The 19,476-nt window shown below is 36.8% G+C and overlaps 1 protein-coding gene across 1 annotated transcript; it reads right to left on the bottom strand.

The window, feature by feature from the left end:
• Nucleotides 1-11,622: 11,622 nt before the first annotated feature.
• On the bottom strand, nt 11,623-15,101 carry LOC132704347 (estradiol 17 beta-dehydrogenase 5-like). Its single transcript, XM_060674291.1, has 6 exons — nt 15,017-15,101; nt 14,169-14,329; nt 12,278-12,418; nt 12,080-12,214; nt 11,770-12,024; nt 11,623-11,718 (listed from the first exon to the last, which is right to left on the bottom strand). Exons 1-6 carry the CDS (start codon nt 15,099-15,101, stop codon nt 11,623-11,625), a joined length of 873 nt encoding a protein of 290 aa, XP_060530274.1.
• Nucleotides 15,102-19,476: the final 4,375 nt, after the last annotated feature.

Here is a 19,476-nt window from a genome sequence, read left to right as displayed (position 1 = left end):
AAATCACTTATAACTCTAATGATAGCATCTTTATTTTTTTCAGCCCCGCAAATGTTCCAATGAACGATATTCATTAAAGCTCAACTATAAAACGCTTTTGACTAAAACTTAAACTTAGTTTTGTTACGTAAAAACTACTGTTAGATTAAAACTAGTGATAAGATTACCTTTTCTTTTTCTAACCCCTGTAGGTCAACCGCTGCCATCGCAGCCGCCCCCCCTCTGTAGGTCAAATGAACCAAAATATTGTTTGATATTGTTGACACAATTTTCATCCATACCCTTTATTGACATAACGTCTTTTTTGAAAGCTTCAAACTTGTTGCATACTTCTTCCCAGCCATTTCCTACAGGAGTTACTTCCATTTCCGACTCTGATGTCGAGTTTTCACCTACTTGTATAGATGAGACTTTTCTTCTTACACTTGAGGGTAACAAAGTTAGTTCATGGGCTACTTTATCATACCCTTTGATAAATTGGGTGTCAGGCCGTTTTCTTTTAAGTACTGATGTATATGAGGAACAGCCCTGAGGACTTGTTGGATGAGGAGTTTTATTCTGAGTTTTTTTATTTAAACTAGGAAAATCTTCTGGTTTTCGGGTAAAGCCTTGGTTTGCATTAATTAGCCGTGGATGCAGTTTAGCTGCTTCATAAAAAGAAAGGTTGTAGATCATGTAGGCTCATGGTTTCGTTAATTTGTTTTTGCCGTTTGTATTCGGGACATCCCCTGTCAGTAGCAGTGTGGTGTCCCTTGCAATTTACGCAGCTTGGTTTTGGATTTACTTCACCATTTGGAATTTTACACGTTTTAGTCAGATTGTTAAGATGATCTGCAGGGCATTTCATTTTTTTCATTGTGTTCCGTCCAGTCGCAATTGTTTTGTTTAATTTTTCCTTTTTAATTTTTGGGGAATTTTTATATCGAGCAAATTGAAATTGGTTTTCTTTTAATTAATTACTGCGGTTATATTCTCCGCGTATTTTGGTGACAATCTCACTGGGTATACGGCCAGAAAAACTCATATGTCGCTTGGGTGTCGTACTCCGCTGTGATCGGGACTAGTACGACTCAGGCAGAGACCAACGTGAGAGCATTTTTCCGCGTGCCAGAATTAATATCTCGAGTGCCGTCAAGTATTGCGAAATTGTGCCGGTCAACAGCCAGAGCTACATCAAGGTAGGCCAAGAAGAAAAGAGATTGTCATTTTTCAATCAATATATTATTTTTTGAATCGCCCCGTTATTTCTAGCTTCAATTAAACAAAAAATTACAGTCCATTGCTCTTTCTCGTCCATTTTTTTGGTCCAATCGATCACGGATATTTAATTAATCGCGAAAATAACGTGGCCAAATTTCAGTTTGCTCTTTTCAAAAGGAACAGAATTTAAAAATTTGAAATTTTTTGTGGTTCCATTCGGACAGGTACCGAACTCGCACCGATTTAACCTAGACGTCGCCGTCGCATCCGTATTTTCAAAATTTTTTTGTCGCATAAGGAAGATTATTATTTCGGCGTTGTATATTTTTTGTTTAGCATTTAATTGTCGCATTCTTTTAAATATTCTCTCAAATACTCTAATTAAAATATTAGCTCGTTAATCAAAAAATTTACACGCCACTCTACTCTCGCTCTCTCCCCCCGACCCCCCGTCCCCCCGTCCCCCCGTCACACCGATGTTTGCAAGCGTTTATATAGGAGTGCCTATTGTCCACTACTAACTAAAATATTTTAAATTAATTTATTTATTGATTATTATTATTGTGATCATTATAGGAAATTGTAGAGTTCAGCTTGTTGTATTTTGGCTCAGTTAGCTGACCGTAATTGATATAATCTATCTATATAATCTTCTAGTCGTTTGAGCGAAATGTTCGCAGTGGCTACTCGAGCTTTAACAGATAATGCAATTCACATGGAGTTCAAGGTTCGTTATATGCATTTACCAGCTATTCTTACGGACTTTGAAACCCAACATGCAGCTATTTTAAATATTTTGGCAACGGTTGACGATAGTGACCTGGACGAACAGAGACATATTAGGAAAGTTTTTGATGACACATATTACAAGATTGCCGCTACTTATTCCCAATTGTTTGATGGTACTAAAATTAACCCCAGTACTCCAAGTCACATCAAGCTGCCTAAATTAGAATTGAAAAAATTTGATGGTTCATTGCGCAATTGGAAGACATTCATCGACCTTTTTAATTCTATGATTCACAATAACTTAACTCTTTCAAATGTTGAAAAGTTTACATACCTCATAAATTCCTTAGAAGGGCCCCCATTGAGCATTGTACAGTGCAATCCTTTAACTGAAGGTAACTATATCATTGCTTATAAGACATTGACTGAGCGCTATGAGAACTCTCGCTTGATTTCTGTCAGTCATTGGCGTGAAATAGAAAAAATAAAACCCCTCCAGAGTGAAACGGACGTGAAGGTCCTGCAGTCATTATTAGATAAATTTTCCGAACATTTATCAGCCCTCGACTACTTAGGTCATCCTACTAAACAGTGGGACTTTGTTCTCTTTTATTATTATTTATATTAACTACAAAAACAAACATTTTGATGTTTTGTTAAACTTTCTCAAAAAACAATGCGTTGCTCTAGATACTGTCTCCCACTCTTCTGATTCCAAGATAACGGAAAAGGAAAACCCTCTAAATCGCAGAAAAGAACCTTTCTTTTAAATTCTGACTCCTGCAATTGTCCAGTTTGTCATAAATGAGGCCATTTAATTTATAGTTGCCCAGAGTTTTTAGAAAAGGATTCTGCTAACAGATATAAGTTGGTAAAGATCAAAAACTGGTGCACTAATTGCCTAGGTTTAAAACATACAGCATTCAAATGCTCATCTCGTGTACGTTGTGGAAAATGCTCAAAGCCACATCATACTTTATTACATCATGATAAACAGCTCAGCCCTGGTCATAATCCTTCCACCAGTTCAAATAATTTTATTAACAAATATGATGCAGGAACACAGTCAGTTGCTTTAACGAACATTGATTCTAGCCCTGATGGTAGAGATTCTTCAGTTCTTCTAGCTACCGCTCAAATCAAAGTTTTAGACTCGCTTGGTTACTACAGACCTGTTCGAGCTTTACTTGATAGTGGCAGTCAAGTGAACTTTGTAACATCTAAATGTTCTAATAGGCTTGGACTTACTCGGAAGCCTCTCTCACTTTTTGTAAAAGGCTTAGGAAATACCACCTCGAACGTTTCTCAAGAGGTTACTTGCACGTTTATCCCTCGAATGTCCAGTGAACCCCGAATAACCCTTGATTTCGCAGTTATACCCCAAATTTGTGATAACATGCCCAGCTCTGATTTACCGGATGTTAGCTTTAGTAAATTTTCGCACTTAGACCTTGCCGATGATAAATTTAATATTTCAAGTCCCATTGACATGCTTCTTGGTTGCGATGCATTTGGATTTCTCTTTAAGGAAGGCTCTATTTCTCACTCTATCAATGAACCTGTGGCTATTAATACACATCTGGGTTGGATTATTACAGGTCGAGTACCAACATCACCACCAACTCTCTCAAACAATACAATTTGTTGCACCTCTACACTTTCACTCGAAGAGGTTGTTAATAAATTCTGGCATCTCGAACAGATTCCTCAAATAAACGCCCACTCCCTTGAAGATCTGGCTGCAGAAAAAATCTTCGTTGAAACTTACTCTCGAGATAATACTGGTCGATACATTCTTCATCTCCCGTTTAAATTCTCTTCTCTACCGGTATTCGATCATTCAAGAGACATTGCCTTACGTAGGTTTTATTCACTTGAACGACGACTCTTGCATAATCCAGAACTCCGCAAAGAATATAACCTATTCATGCAAGATTATTTGTATTCCGGTCATATGGAACTTGTTAAACCTTTGCCACATACTAATTATCAATACTATATACCTCACCATTGTATACTTAGACCTGAAAGTGTAACTACTAAACTTCGCGTTTTCTTTGACGCTTCGGCAAAGGCGGCTAATAACTTATCTCTTAACGACTGTTTGCTAGTTGGACCCAAACTTCAACAAGATATATTCTCTCTACTCCTCCAATTTCGCACTCACTCTGTCGTTATTACGACCGATATAAAGCAGATGTTTAGGCAGATACTGATGTCGGAACCTCACAGAGATTATCAGCGGATTGTCTTCAGATTCTCCAAAGACGATCCTATTCAAGATTATAGGCTTAATACTGTCACTTACGGAATCTATTCCTCCCCCTTTTATGCCATTAGAACTTTAATCCAATTGGCTCAGGACCACAAAGATCAATTTCCTCGAGCTTCAAAGGTTATAAAAACCAACGTTTATGTTGATAACATATTGTCAGGTGCTGATTCTGTCGAAGCAGCTTTGAGCCTTCAAAAGGAGTTGATCGATTTCCTTGCCTTAGGGGGTTTTCAACTCCGGAAATGGGGTAGTAATAATCCCCTTCTTATTTCCAATTTAGATAAATCGATCTCCCAAGTTCCGGTTTAGCTAGACAAAGAAAGTGATCAAATTATTAAAATTTTGGGTCTGCAATGGTGTCCCACCTCAGATACATTCACTTATAAAATTGATCCCAGACAGCATGCATGTACTAAACGTAACTTACTGTCCGATTTGGCACGAATATTCGATCCTCTCGGGTTCTTAGCTCCCGTTACTGTCTTTATCAAATTACTAATTCAAAAACTATGGTCTTCTGGAATAGAATGGGACGAACTGGCTCCAGAGTCGGTGTCGTCCGCTTGGGCCTTATACAAGGAGAATCTGCCACTCTTGTTCTCTTTATCTATTCCTCGAAAGGTTACCTTCGATGACATGAAATTCTGCGAATTACATGGATTCTGTGATAGTTCTGAAAGTGCCTACGCCGCTGTAATTTATGTACGAGCGGTGCTAGGTAACCAAGCAAAAACTTTCTTCTTGTGTGCCAAATCAAGAATAGCCCCACTCAAGAAAATTTCAATTCCTCGTTTAGAGCTATGCTCGGCTGTACCCTTAGCAGATTTGATCGAAATTGTGATGCAGTCGTATCGAAATATGTTACCCATCACCTCAGTCTTCGCATGGTCTGATTCAACTGTTACGCTTTCGTGGATTCAATCTTCACCCCATAAGTGGGCAACATTTGTGAGCAACAGGGTTACCCATATTCAGGAAAAAGTATCTCCTAGTCAATGGTCTCATGTGTCTACACAAGAAAATCCTGCTGACTGTGCTACCCGCGGCATTGTACCCTGCGAATTACTCCACTTAGAAAAATGGTGGGCGGGGCCATCATTCCTAACTTCCCATTGTGACCCTTGGTCAAACGAGTCTCTAAAGATCAACGAAGTGACATTAGAAAGACGAAAGACGACTCTTACTATTTCGACTACAGAGAGATGTTGCTGGGATAACCTAATAGACCGGTTCTCATCTTTATCAAAATTGAATCGCATTTGCGCTTACATAATGCGCTTCATCTCAAAGACTAAAAATCCAACGCTGTTGCTAAATGAATGTTTTTCTCTATCTGAACTCGACCAAGCCCTCTTAATTTTAATCAAGCAAATTCAAAGATTTTATTATAACTAAGAAATAACTGCACTCTCTAAAAAAGACTCGTATAATTTGAAGTCCTTCCCGAAATATTTTCGCAAGCTCACTCCCTTTCTTGACCAAGATGGTATTCTCAGGGTGGGCGGACGTTTACATCACTCTTCTATTCCATATAGTAATAAACACCAGTGTTTACTTCCAAGTGATCATAAGCTGACTCGTCTGGTTGTGGAGCATACACATGTTAAGTACTTACACGTTGGGCTACAAACTACCCAATATTTACTTAGCCAAAGATATTGGATCCCGTCCTCTAAAAGAGTGATACGAAAGGTCATCTCTTCTTGCGTTCGTTGTTTTAAAAGTAACCCCTGTTCTTGTCCTCCGGTAATGGGTAACTTACCTGCAGTGCGAGTAAATGAAATAAAATGCTTCACCAAATGTGGGGTTGATTTCGGTGGTCCATTCCAAGTAACGATGCGCAAAATGCGAAGCTCGAAAAGTTATAAGACTTATATTTGTCTTTTCGTATGCTTGGCCACCAAGGCTCTGCATTTAGAACTCGCTACTGAATTGTCTACCGATGCATTCCTTGCGGTGTTAAGACGGTTTATTTCTCGGCGTTGTCTTGTCACGGACATCTACAGTGATTGTGGCACTAATTTTATTGGAGCCGCCAAACAACTCGCTCAAAAGATGCATAATGCTTCCACACGAGAAGGCAAAAGGTGGCACTTTTACCCTCCTTCGGCGTCAACTTTTGGTGGAATTTGGGAGAGTAACATCAAGTCAGTGAAAACCCATATTGTTCGGGTAGTAGGAACCCATATTTTAACCTACGAAGAGTTCATCACAGTTCTGACCGCAATTGAAGCGATTCTAAATTCTAGGCCATTGTGCTCTGTTAGTTCCGACCCTAACGATCTAAGCGTTCTAACTCCTAGTCATTTTCTAAATCTTCAACCTCTTAACACATTTATTGAATCAGATTTAACCGAAGTTAAATTGGCAAGACTCTCGCGTTGGCAGTTATTACAGCGCATGCATCAGGATTTTTGTAAAAGGTGGCATCTTGAGTATCTTCACACCCTTAACCAAAAATCCAAGTGGTATGATCCCTCCACTGATATTAAAATTGACACCCTGGTGTTAATTAAATAAAATCTCTCTCCTCCATTGGCTTGGCATTTGGGGCGCGTAACAGAAGTCCATCCGGGTACGGACGGAGTGGTGAGAGTAGTCTCTATTAAAACGGCAAAGGGTATTCTCAAACGCCTAGTTTTAAAGGTTTGTCCTTTGCCAATATATTAGTTATTAATGTTTTCCAATATATTAATTTTTAATTTTAAGCTTAGAATTCGCGTGGGTATCGGAATTGTTATTACGGTTTTTGTTAATTATTTTCTTTTTTTTGGATTCATTAATAAAATGTTGCCATTTTAGGTGGGCGGTATGTTCCGTCCAGTCGGAATTGTTTTGTTTTATTTTTCCTCTTTAATTTTTGTAATTGGGGAATTTTTATATCGAGCAAATTGAAATTGGTTTTCTTTTAATTAATTGGTGCGGTTATATTCTCCGCGTATTTTGGTGACAATCTCACTGGGTATACGGCCAGAAAAACTCGTATGTCGCTTGGGTGTCGCACTCCGCTGTGATCGGGACTAGTAGGACTCAGGCAGAGACCAACGTGAGAGCATTTTTCCGCGTGCCAGAATTAATATCTCGAGTGCCGTCAAGTATTGCGAAATTGTGCCGGTCAACAGCCAGAGCTACATCAAGGTAGGCCAAGAAGAAAAGAGATTGTCATTTTTCGTCTCGTTACATCAATATATTATTTTTTAAATCGCCCCGTTATTTCTAGCTTCAATTAAACAAAAAATTACAGTCCATTGCTCTTTCTCGTCCACATTGCTTGCTCTCTTTTTTCACAACCAAACATAAGATGATCTTCTGTACAAAAACCGCAACGAGGCTTGCCTCTACAATTATTTTTGACATGTCCAAATCTGTAACAATTGACGCACATTATAACCGGGTTAACATATTTTTCCACTTCTCTTTCATTATTAAAAATATTTACAGTTTGGGGTAATGATTTTCCTTCAAATGTTACAATATAATCGTTTGTGGGGATGGTTTTCATTACTGTTTCACCAGAAATAGCAAGTATTTTCTTCCTTCTTAAGACTCTTTTTACATTTAATATCTTAATCGACCTGGCCCGGGATAATTCTCCTCTATAAGCTATCGCTTCTGAGTAAAAATCCTCTTCCGTAATTTGGTCCCCTACATCCTTGATTAGTCCTCTACAAGTGACAAGACGTTGTGGAATGTACCTATTATAGCGTCTAGCAGAACTGAAACTTTCATTTGACAAAAACTGATTAGCATACTCTGATGTTCTGAATTCAATTAAAATTTTATTAGCCCCTTTTCTATTGATTTTTGTTATACCTTGTACTCCAGCTCTGTGCAAAATTTTTCCAATATTCATCGGGTGAATGTTTCCAACTTGAGAAGTTATTCCCTCCATTATGATAAGAAATGGTCCCTGGTCTGTAAGTTCATATTCATACTTTCGGTTAAGTGTTCTCCTTATGTTGACTGAAATTCTTGCAATTTCGTTTAGGGCATCCTGATCTTCCACGAAGACAGATTTAAGCTTTTGTAACTCTGTCCCAACTAAATCTATTTCCTCCTTAGTGGGTACTAAGAAGTATTGATGCTGAGCGATAGCATGTGCTGCTTTCTTAGCTAAAGGCGAAAGCGTCAAGGCTGATGAATAACCACTGCTAGAGAAGGTAGAAGCTTGGGACAAGTTTAGTTGAGCTTGAAAGGAATCAAAATCATTTGCGTACACTATCGGATTATTAACTACGATACGATCGTTTCTATCAGGGGGGTCTTTACCCCCCGAAGCACATGTCATGATATGAAAAGCGCTAATCTATTGCGAACTGCGACACCAAACCAAAGCAAATATTTACTGCTGACTAAATATAAAACTCACCCAGACCGAAAAATTCAGTTGAAGACTAGAATTACTTCAAAAAAATGAAAATTTTCTCGGATCGAGGTAAAATTGTGCACACCACTTCACCTGGTTGACCGAAAAAAAAAAAGCGTCTCTTATTCTGACATAACCTTCTTCTTAACTAGACCCTAGTCTACATTCGTTCCTCGGACCATAGATGTAGGATATATTTTATTGGTTCGTTTTACGATTACCAACAGTTTCTTATACGATCCTTCAGCTATACTACAGTGTTAACTGGGTTGCGATAAACTAGACTTTTAAGATGTCACCATTAGGAAATTTATCAAAACCTATCGACCGAGTCGGTAATTGGCGAATGCCCTTAGCCAATTTGCTCACGTTACGACGAAAACGAAGAAAAAGGAGAAATGTTTAGGACTTCGAATTAACTATGGTCACAAAACTGATCATATTTGATCTAAGCGCCCTCTGGAGCAAAGTACAAAAACTAAATCTGCGTATTTGGGTCACATAACTACGATTAACTAAATTCCGTAATTTTGGTAGTCTCACTGGGATGTAAGATATTTTATTTAAAAATATTTAAATAATATAATATAACTGAGCTCTAAAATTCCACACTAACTTATACATACAGATACATCCCCCAATAATTTTTGTAGTTCTGGTTGAGCCTTAAGACTTTCAAATAATGTAATAATGTAATGCTATTAAAAACCGCCAAAAGGCGTAATTTTCCAATGAAATCAACGCGAAATCCACGCGATGTTTTAGAAGCTTCAAATGAAAAAAACGACGTCAAATAAAGTATGCCGCATTGCAAATATTCGAAAACTTGGTACCTCAAAACATGGGACAATATCTTTAAATGTGCCCGTTTAACGAAAGCACGCCTGTATTGCAGTTTGTCACTTTTTGAATTAGTCCCGAACAGATTCAGGAGTTTCTTGGACGCACCAGTATGGCAAAAAACAGTTAGTGAATTTTCGGTGAAAGATTTCATATGATTTTTTTGCCGTGTAGACCTACCAAGGTTCATTGGAACCTCTCGATTTTTGTCATCAAGTTCTTAGAGTGCTCTCGACGCCATCTACCCGCCTGCCAAATTTCAACCGTCTCCGACCAATTTAATATTTTCCCATTTTCCACCCATTTCCTGTCTTTCCCTTACGTGTTAGAGAAAAGTTTACTGGACACAAAATGATCGTCTCGACGAGATCCACCTGCCTGCCAAATTTCAACCGCTCATGAACACTTTGAATTTTCCCAATTTCCACCCATTTCCTGGCTTTCCCTTACTAGTTGAGAGATTAGTTTATTGGGCACAAAATGATGATCTAGACGCGATCTACCCGCCTGCCAAATTTTCAGGAGATTCTTTTAAATTTTTGGAGAATGCGCCAGAATAGTGAAATAGATAAAAATAGTTAAAATTTAAGTTACGTAGTAATTTTAAATTACTAAACAAATAAAAATCTCGAAAATATTAAAGATCTGTTACTTTTGTTTAAAACTTTGCTCAATCCTCATTTTCGTTTTCCTTGTTCGTGTTTATTAGTTAAGAACATTAAATTGAATAGCACATGTTTGAAAAGTGGTCAACTATGGTATTCCATTATTAAATGAAAATTTTTTAAGAAAAATAATTGCTAAACCTATATGTGGCTTTCTAATTGCACGTGCTTTACTTTTGGTAAACATACTTCTTATGCTAAAAGTTTAGACTGGGCTCGGTAACATTGAACCAATGCTGTTCATGGAGTGTAGTGTGATGTGTTAATTTTGAGTACGCTTGGAAATTTAACAAAACCTCTCGACTTAAGTCGGTAACGGGCAAATGCCCTTAGCCAATTTGCAAACGTTACGAGAAAAAAGAAGATGTTCAGGGCTTCGAATTAACTATGATCACAAAACTAACCATATTTGATCTAACCATATTTGATCTAAGCGCCCTCTGGAGCAAAGTACAAAAACTAAATTAGCATAATCTGGGTTACATAACTACGGTTAACTAAATTCCGTGATTATGGTAGTCTGTCACAACGATGTAAGAAATCTTATTTATAAATATTTAAATAATATAATATAACTGAGCTTTAAAATTCCACACTAGGTTTGGTACCTCCCTCAGTTATTTTTATAGTTCTGGTTGAGCCTTAAGACTTCCATATAATGTGCAGACTTCCTTGTTATTAGCTGTTGATATGGACGAGTTATTAAAGACCGTCGAACTGCCCTATGGAGAAAAGTACAAAAACTAAATCCGCGGAATGTGGGTTACCTAACTACGGTTAACTAAATTCTATTATTTTGGTGTCAGTTACTGGGATTGTAATAAATATTATTTAAAAAATTTGATATAACAGCTCTAGAATTATTCACTAGCTTTGATACCTCCCTCAGTTATTTTTGTAGATCTGGTTGAGCCTTAAAACTTTCTCATATTGTACAGACTACCAAGACATTGTTAGCTATTCATAGGGACATTTTATTATTTAGGCTGTATTGCCTTATAGAATGAGTCCCTGGTTTATTTAACACGGATTCAGATTGTTTTTTTCTAAAGAAAACATTGCATGTAAATATGATGGCAAATGTCTTAAAACTTTGGCCCTTTGACCGGCAGTATTAGAAGTCAGAAGTCTTTATTTTTAGAAGAAAAATTTAATCCAATTGGGTTGCCGGTTATAGTTCAAATTATCTGTGTTTTAATTTTGAATTAAATGTCTTAGTTTGGGAATAAAATGTTAATTTTTGCAACTTTGCATCATGAATAAACAATTTTCGTATCAGGATTTCTACTTATTACTGTAAACATGGGTAGCTTGGAAATTTGTTTAAACGCTGTACCGATTGATGATGGCAGTGGAAATTAAAGCACTTAGAGCATATATAATTAGAACTGGTTGTTAATTGCTTTTATTCCAACGATTTTATTAAAGAAAAAGTATTACAGAATGATGGAAAAACTGCAAGTAGTATTTAGCAAGACCATATGGTTGCAAACAATTTTTTTTAGTGAAGTGGAACGAAACAATTCTTGTGCGAAAGTCGTAAAAGATTATACATTTATATATTTTTTATTTGGCATATTACACAAATAAAGCCAGGTTAGTCGTCTCGTACAGGGTGAGGATATTCCGGATGATCTTGCAGCCTAAAACCATTATAAGTGATTTAACGGATGTCCAATACGCAATATACGTACTGTTTGAGGTAAGCCAATCTTGTCTCGTCGTTCTATCGGTCTAGAGCTTCCTAAAGAATAAAACGAAACTACAACGATTCCATTCGCTTGGAGGAATTCCATTAATTGCGTTTGAGGTAGATACACATTTAATTCGATTTGGTTGCAGACTGGTTTAATTTCTGCCTCTTTAAGAAGTCTCTCTACTTGTCTTTGATTGAAATTAGAGACGCCAATCGTTTTGGCGCGACCCGCCTTCACCTGTTTCTCCATTTCCTGCAAAATAATCCCTTCAATATTAGTTTCGTGCAAGTTTTTAGATAGGACTCACGCGCCAAACGCCTACATGATCCATAGACAATCCGTCTACGCCCCCACACCTGCCTCTCATTCGAATCGGGGAATGGACTAAATATAGGTCAACATAATTCATTTGTGGGGCCGCCAGGGACTCCTTAAGAAATTTCTCCACATTATGAAAAACAGAAGTTATAGCTCCTGCCATAATATTACCTTATTAGAATATTACCCTTCGGGATAGTTGCCGTGAAATGGCAATTTCGTAGTTATGAAAACATCGTCTCTCTTGAGTTTTCCAGATGAAAACCACTTGTTGAGGACCTTGCCGATGATATGTTCGTTGCCGTATACATATGCAGTGTCGAAATGTCTGTAACCTACTTCCAAAGCAGTCTCCAGTGTTTTTTTGTCAGTTACCTAAAAATTACACCGACCTATACGATAGAGTACTTAGTTATGAATATTAAACTGTACCAAAAAATCAATGGGTCGTTTAACACAATAATAGATTTTTTGATTTAAGCTTTTTCGTTTTTTAATTATACAAGTAATGAACAACTCAATGAACAAAAAAAGGCGTCTCAGTTATGTACCCGGACCACAGACGAAGCCCATAGTGAAAATAACCCCTTGCTGACTCCCCGCTAAAAGAGAGATATATTCGCTTCTTATATTGTAAAAGTGCTTTTAATTATTCCAGCCTCTGTACCGGTTTTGTTCCGCTTTCTGTGCTAATAAATCTTTTTAAAAACTCTCTCCCGAATTCGGACCATTTAAGTTCTCCTAATATTCTTCTGTAAAGATATTTTTTAAAATGCAATGAAATCCTTGTTTTTCCGTGGTTCACATACCTTTTTCCACTCAATGGATCAATTATGTTGTACGATTGAAAATTATTTCTTTATATTTTAGTATAATATTATATTTGTTAAAATAGACAAACTCGTATCTAATTAAAATTTTCCTCTCTTGCCCTTTCTAACTAGAATGCGTATCAACGTAAGGGCTTTGTTCTTAGCGTAGGTGATCGATTTTAAAGTTGGGATTGAAACGAAAATTTTAAAGGTAATTTTTAGTCCTTCGGCGATCGCAATTGGCATTAGGTTAGATAAGCTGAAGAAAAGCGAAGGAAACAGAGGAACAAAGGAAAAAAGTTGATACGAATTGATATATATTAACAAAAATTGTACAGGCTGTATTCTAATTGAATGTTTCCATTTCAAAAAGAAAATTTAATATGAGAAACACTGCAGAAATTTTTTTTTTTATTTTTTTCAATCTGATGTACGGTTTTCGCTTAAAAAACCTCTTATCTGCATGTTCATAACAATATCGTTAATATGACAGCGTTCAGAGAAACCAGTTTGTGTTTTTAAGTGATTCTCATGTAAAAAAAAACACTACCTGCTGTTAATAATTTTTATACTTAATCGTCCATTATTAAATTCATAACAAGCTTTTTGAAACTAAGTTATAAGATAAAAACTAAATAAGTTGTTGATAGTGTACACCACCTTGAAGGGTAAGTCTTTCAGCGCTTTTCCTCATATTGCAGGGCACTCTTGAAGTATACCTCCAGTGTTTCTGTTGTAGGAAATGGTCAATTCGGGATATTCAAACAAGTCCGAAACTCAACAATATTTTGACACTACAAAACGCAACATGAAAAAAGATGAATCCAAAAGTACAAAGTAACCACGCGTCTCTTATTCTGCACTAACCTTCTTCTTAACTAGACCCAAGTCTACATTCGTTCCTCGGACCATAAATGTAGGATATATTTTATTGGTTCGTTTTACGATTACCAACACGCCCCTCAATAAAATAATTCCTTACAAGGTTATGGTCCATAACAAATAACACTTATTTTAGCTTTTCTATTCTAAACCTAAACCTAAACGTAACGTTTTAAATTTTACGTATGTTAATGGTTTTGTAAACAAATCTGCCAGTTGATTTTCACTCTTAACATATGTTACAGTTACAATACCATCATCGATCTTTTCTTTGATAGAGTAAAACTTAACATCAATATGTTTGTCTTCATATATTGTTGTTGGGCTATCAACATGAAAAAAAAAATCATACATTATTTTTCTCAGCCAACATGCTTCAGTTACTGCTAGACTCAACGCTATGTATTCTGACTCTGTTGATGATATGGCTACTGTTTGCTGCTTCTTGCTGGCCCTGGCGATAGTACAATTAAACATCTTAAATATAAAACCTGTGGTGGATTTGCGATTAATCGTATCTCCACCCCAATCGGAATCAACATATCCTATTAACAAATTTTTGTCATCTGGCATAAACATTAGTTTTAAATCTAGTGTGCCCTGCACATAACGCAAAACCCTTTTTAAAGCTTTGTATAAGTTTTTGTTTGCTTTGTCTTGAAATCGACTTAACAAATTAATGCTCTCACATAAATCAGGTCTAGACCCCATTGCGGCGTACATTAAACTTCCCACAATACGTCTGCATAATTTTTGCAATGCCAGGTCAACTTTTTCACATTTAAAGATTTTCAAATCTATATTACTGTCTAAAGGAGTGTTTATGGATTTACAATCCTGCATACCAAAACGAGTTAACACATTTTTTAGATATTCTTTTTGTCCTAATTCAGTAAGTCCTTCATTTAGTCTCTGTTTAACTTCTATACCTAAGTAATTTGAAATAACTCCTAAATCTTTCAAATGAAAATTTTTATTTAAAACTAGCTTTAACCTATCTAATCCGCTGTCATCTGTACATAATATTAAAAGATCATCAACATATAACATTACAAATGATTTGCTGTTTTCATTCAATTTAAGGTATAAACAATAATCATTCTGTGATCGGTCAAAACCTTGATTTCGCATGAAAGAGTCAAATTTTTTTTTCCAACAATATGGACATTTTTTTAGACCATACAGCGACTTATTTAGCCTACATACTGTATTACTATTACTTTTATTTTTACCTGGTAACACCATGAATACCTGTTCTTCTATATCTCCATACAAAAAGGCGCTTCTCACATCCATTTGGTGTATTGGTCTACCCATCTTGCTGCTTACTACCAGTAAGATGCGGAAAGTTGTTAACTTTGCTACAGGAGCATATATGTCATACAACTCAGGATCACTTCTTTGTTGAAAACCGCGCGCAACAAGTCTTGCTTTATATTCTCGGTCACCTTTTTTTTTAAACACCCACTTACTATCTATGACGTTTTTATTCACGGGCTAAGGCACTTCAGTCCACGTATTGTTTTTACGAAACACTGCCAATTCTTTTTCCATCGCATTCTTCCATTTTTCACTATCTGTACTGGTTATGGCTTCTTCGAAGGTCATAGGTTCTTCTATTTCGGTGTAGAAGGTCACATCATAGTCTCTCATCCAATCTGGTCTTCTAACTCTTCTCTTTTCCAACTGTTCATTCTCTTTTCTTTCTTCTGCATTCTCTATGTCTATTTCAAATTCTGATTCTTGTATTGGTTTATCTTCACTGTTTATGTCTGTGTCCAAATCTAACAAAACTACGTTAACTTCATTTTTCTTCTCTTTTCGGTCAGCCTCCTCACTATCTGGTATAAACACTACATCTCTGTGGATTTCTACTTCCCCTCTTTGTGGAAATAAAATTCGATACCCTTTAGTTGTCTGTCCATATCCTACCAAAATTCCAAGTTTGCTCTTTGAATCCAATTTCCTTCTTTTGTTTTTAATTATGTGCACCGCTACTTTGGAACCAAATTCATAAGGTATTTTGTTCGGAATGGAACTACATCCAATTCTATTTAACACAAAAACTGAAGTGTTAATAGCTTCTGCCCACAGATTTTTGTTCAAACGTTTGCTTTTGCATTTTTTTCATCGCTTTCTGCATTACCACCTTCTTCCTTTTTCTTCTTATTTTTGTTAAACCAAAAGTCTTTAATTAAGTGTCCCTCTTTTCTGCAGCAGTGACATATTTTCTTGGTCTTTTCTGGACAATTATTCTTTATATGACACTTTTTATTGCACTGAAAACATACTATATCTTTCCGTTGTTGTTGAAACTTGTTTGACCTAAATGTTTTTGTGACTAAAGCTGTCCCTGAACTACTGGGTTTGTTTCTTTCTTCTTCTACTAACAATCTTGACATCAGTTCTACAAAGTTTGTTTGTCTTCTGGCATGGATTCCCACGCTGAAACAAAGTACTTTAAACTTTCGGGTAGAGACATAAGTATCTTTGTGATTGCCATTTTATCGCTTATTTCATCTTCTTGTAGTTTCAGATTTCCTTGAATTTCTTCAATTTTCGATATCAACCCAGCTATGCCAACTTCGCCGTACTCCAAGCCAAAAAACTTCTGCTGCAATAAATGTGCACTTATCTGAGATCTATTTTCATAGATTGTCACCAATTTTTGCCACATTTCCGCTGCTGTGGTACATGCCAATACATGGATAAGGGTTTTTCTTCCAGTCTACACACAATTATTTCTTGAGCCTTTGCATCTTTCATAATCCATTCTGTAACTTTCTTATCCGTTTCGTCACCAGGCGGTTTTACAGCAGCCTTGTTAACAACTTCAAACAGTCCCTTGGATTTTAAACACACCAATGTTTGAAATTTCCAAAGTGTCCAATTTTCTCCATTCAACTTCACGACTTGCAATCCTTCTGCCATCACTATTATTTGTGGCGTTCGTTTTTATGCCAAACTCTTTAACGTTCCCAAATAACTTGGTATTGCTTTTTTTTCTCTTTCGACTACGTTTTAGAAACGTATATTTTAACTTTTACGACTCCCGAATTCTTATTCACACAGCATGTCTGGGCCCATAACCTGTTGTAGGAAATGGTCAATTTGGGATATTCAAACAAGTCCGAAACTCAACAATATATTGACACTACAAAACGCAACATGAAAAAAGATGAATCCAAAAGTACAAAGTAACCACGCGTCTCATTCTGACATAACCTCCTTCTTAACTAGACCCTAGTCTACATTCGTTCCTCGGACCATAGATGTAGGATATATTTTATTGTTTTTTTTTAATTACGCTTTATTTGGCCACTACTGCTAAGGCAATTCGGCCAGCTTCTCGGTAATGGTGTGCAATAAACTATTTCCATGAAGGATGCCTCCGTAAAGAGGGTCTGGGTGATACCATCATCCTACTGGACGGCTATACAGGAAAAAAAAATGGACGAAAGAATTAGAATATGTGAAAACAATATTCAAAGATTTAATCCACATGCATCAATTCTAGCAGGAAAATCCAACTGAGTGCGGTGAAATAAAATGGAATTAATATGAGGCGAAGGAAAATTAGCACTAATGAGTGACTCATACAACTGTTGTGATTTTTCCCAATGAAGAGCACAATCAAACAGCACATGACTTAAATCGCCCAGTTCTCCACATTCACAGTCTCCGGAGAGTTGGATTTTGATTCTATTTAGGTGAGCCGGAAAACAGCAATGGTTGCTTCTCAGTCTACACATAGTTGTGATTTCTCTTCTATTCAAGTCGAGCTTATGAAACCAGGGTTTAGTTGGCGGAGTAGAATAATGTGAGGTGAAATTAATTCCTTTCCCTAATCCTATATGTTTCAATCTGTCGCTCCAAGCATTCCAGATGTTATGCTTTAATTTAGGGAAGAATTCCCTAAAGCTCAATTTTATATTTTCCTGTGGTTCGAGGCGTGCAGCATTGGCGATCTGGTCCGCAACATCGTTTTCTTTTATATTAGTATGGCTTGATATCCAGCATAATTGGATATCCTTATTTTGCGTTTTTATTAAGGTAAATAGTTTATTCTTAACCTGCAAGGTTAGGTAGTTAGACTTTGCATCCATCCCAGTTTTATTGATATCTTCGAGGGCACTTTTGGAGTCTGAAAGAATGACTGCTTTGTTGATGTCCTTGAATTCAATCCAATCAAGAGCTTGACCAATAGCATAAATCTCGGCAGAGCAAATGGATAGTTCACTTGGTAGGCCTGGTCCCATTTTAAGGTTCGTATTGTAGTTGTAAACGCCAAAACCTACTCGGCCTTCTTTATCTTTTGAGGCGTCTGTAAAAATTAAATGAAAATCTGGGGTCCAAGTCTCGCTCTTCTTAATTTCAAATAATTTGGAGTTATTATTATCTTTCTTTAGTTTTAAGTCTTGGATTTGAACAGAGCTTAAAAGGTTCGGCAGTGGACAAGAGAAACAGGGATAAACTTGGCTCCTGTAAAGTGTATCTAACAGTGAATCAACTATTTCAAAAGCATCCACAAGTGCAGGAATACTCTTTTTCCGAAAAAAGTAATGGTTTTCATTATAGGTGATATATAACCATCTAACCGCAGCTAAGGTTTCACTGTTCACTAAACTGGCAGCTTTCAATAATGATTTAGTCGCTAGCATGTATCTAAATCCATTTCACTTGCTTCCCCTAGAAGTATGTTAGTATGTGTGGACTTCATATATCCCAGAGCTATTGTCAGTGCCTCAAATTGAATTTTGTTAAGTTGAGCAATAGACTTTCTTGAGCTACCACCCAAAAAAGAGGCTCCATAATCCAAATGGGGTCTAACATAAGCTTTGTAAAAAGTTAGAAGGGTAGAGGGATGTGCCCCCCACCAAATTCTACTTATTAATCGCATCATATTGAACCCACCAGCTTTCTGTATCATATTTCTAATTTGTGGCTCCCATGACAGTTTTGGATCAAAAATCACTCCTAGATATGTGATGGAATTTCTCCATGCAATGGTTCGAGTGTTGAGGTGAAGTCTGGGGAGATAATTAACCTTGTAACTCTTCCTGGAAAAAAATATAGATGCAGATTTATTGGGGTTAATCTCAAGTCCTACATTCAAAGACCAAATATGTATATTTTGCAAAGTTCTATTCAAATTGTTCACTATTGTTTGGGCATCAGTCCCAGTACTCAGCAAGGCGGTATCGTCCGCAAACTGTAAAAGTCTTATGTTCTTAGGAATTGTTTCTTTAATTGAATTGATGTAAATATTAAATAGTAATGGAGAAAGAGGGGAACCTTGGGGAACTCCCTTGCTGGTGGTTTTGCCTGACACGAATGTATTAGTAGATGGAACTTTAACTTGTATCTTCCTGTTCGTGAGAAAATCTTTAATGAGCAAAGTCAAATCTCTAGCGATTCCAATTTTGGCCAACACCGTGTTCAATAAGTCTACATTTATATTATCGTAGGCATTGGATATGTCCAAAGTCACCATTGCTGCTAGTTGATTGCGAGCCAAACGGCAGAGTACCTCTGAGGAGATAACTGCAAGATTGTCGAAAGTTCCCTTACCCTTTCTGAAACCAGTTTGGTGAACGTCTATTAAACCTTGGTTCTCTACGAACCATTCCAGTCGGTTTTTGATCATAATTTCAAAAGTTCTGCTTATGCAAGAAGCTAAGTTGATGGGCCT

Source organism: Cylas formicarius, unplaced genomic scaffold, assembly GCF_029955315.1.
Source record: "Cylas formicarius isolate icCylForm1 unplaced genomic scaffold, icCylForm1.1 PGA_scaffold_7__23_contigs__length_41026272, whole genome shotgun sequence".
Lineage (NCBI taxonomy): Eukaryota > Metazoa > Arthropoda > Insecta > Coleoptera > Brentidae > Cylas > Cylas formicarius.
Note: the sequence above shows the minus strand (reverse complement) of the source record. Positions and strands in the feature narration are given on the sequence as shown.

What these genes read in the sequence shown, in the direction of transcription:
- LOC132704347 (XM_060674291.1), bottom strand. Translation starts at nt 15,101, where the DNA reads ATGGGTAGACCAATACACCAAATGGATGTGAGAAGCGCCTTTTTGTAT. An exon ending in ACATAGCGTTGAGTCTAGCA is followed by an intron (nt 12,419 to 14,168) that starts GTAACTGAAGCA and finishes AGTAGGTTACAG; the next exon opens with ACATTTCGACACTGCATATG. An exon ending in CACGGCAACTATCCCGAAGG is followed by an intron (nt 12,215 to 12,277) that starts GTAATATTCTAA and finishes CATAATGTGGAG; the next exon opens with AAATTTCTTAAGGAGTCCCT.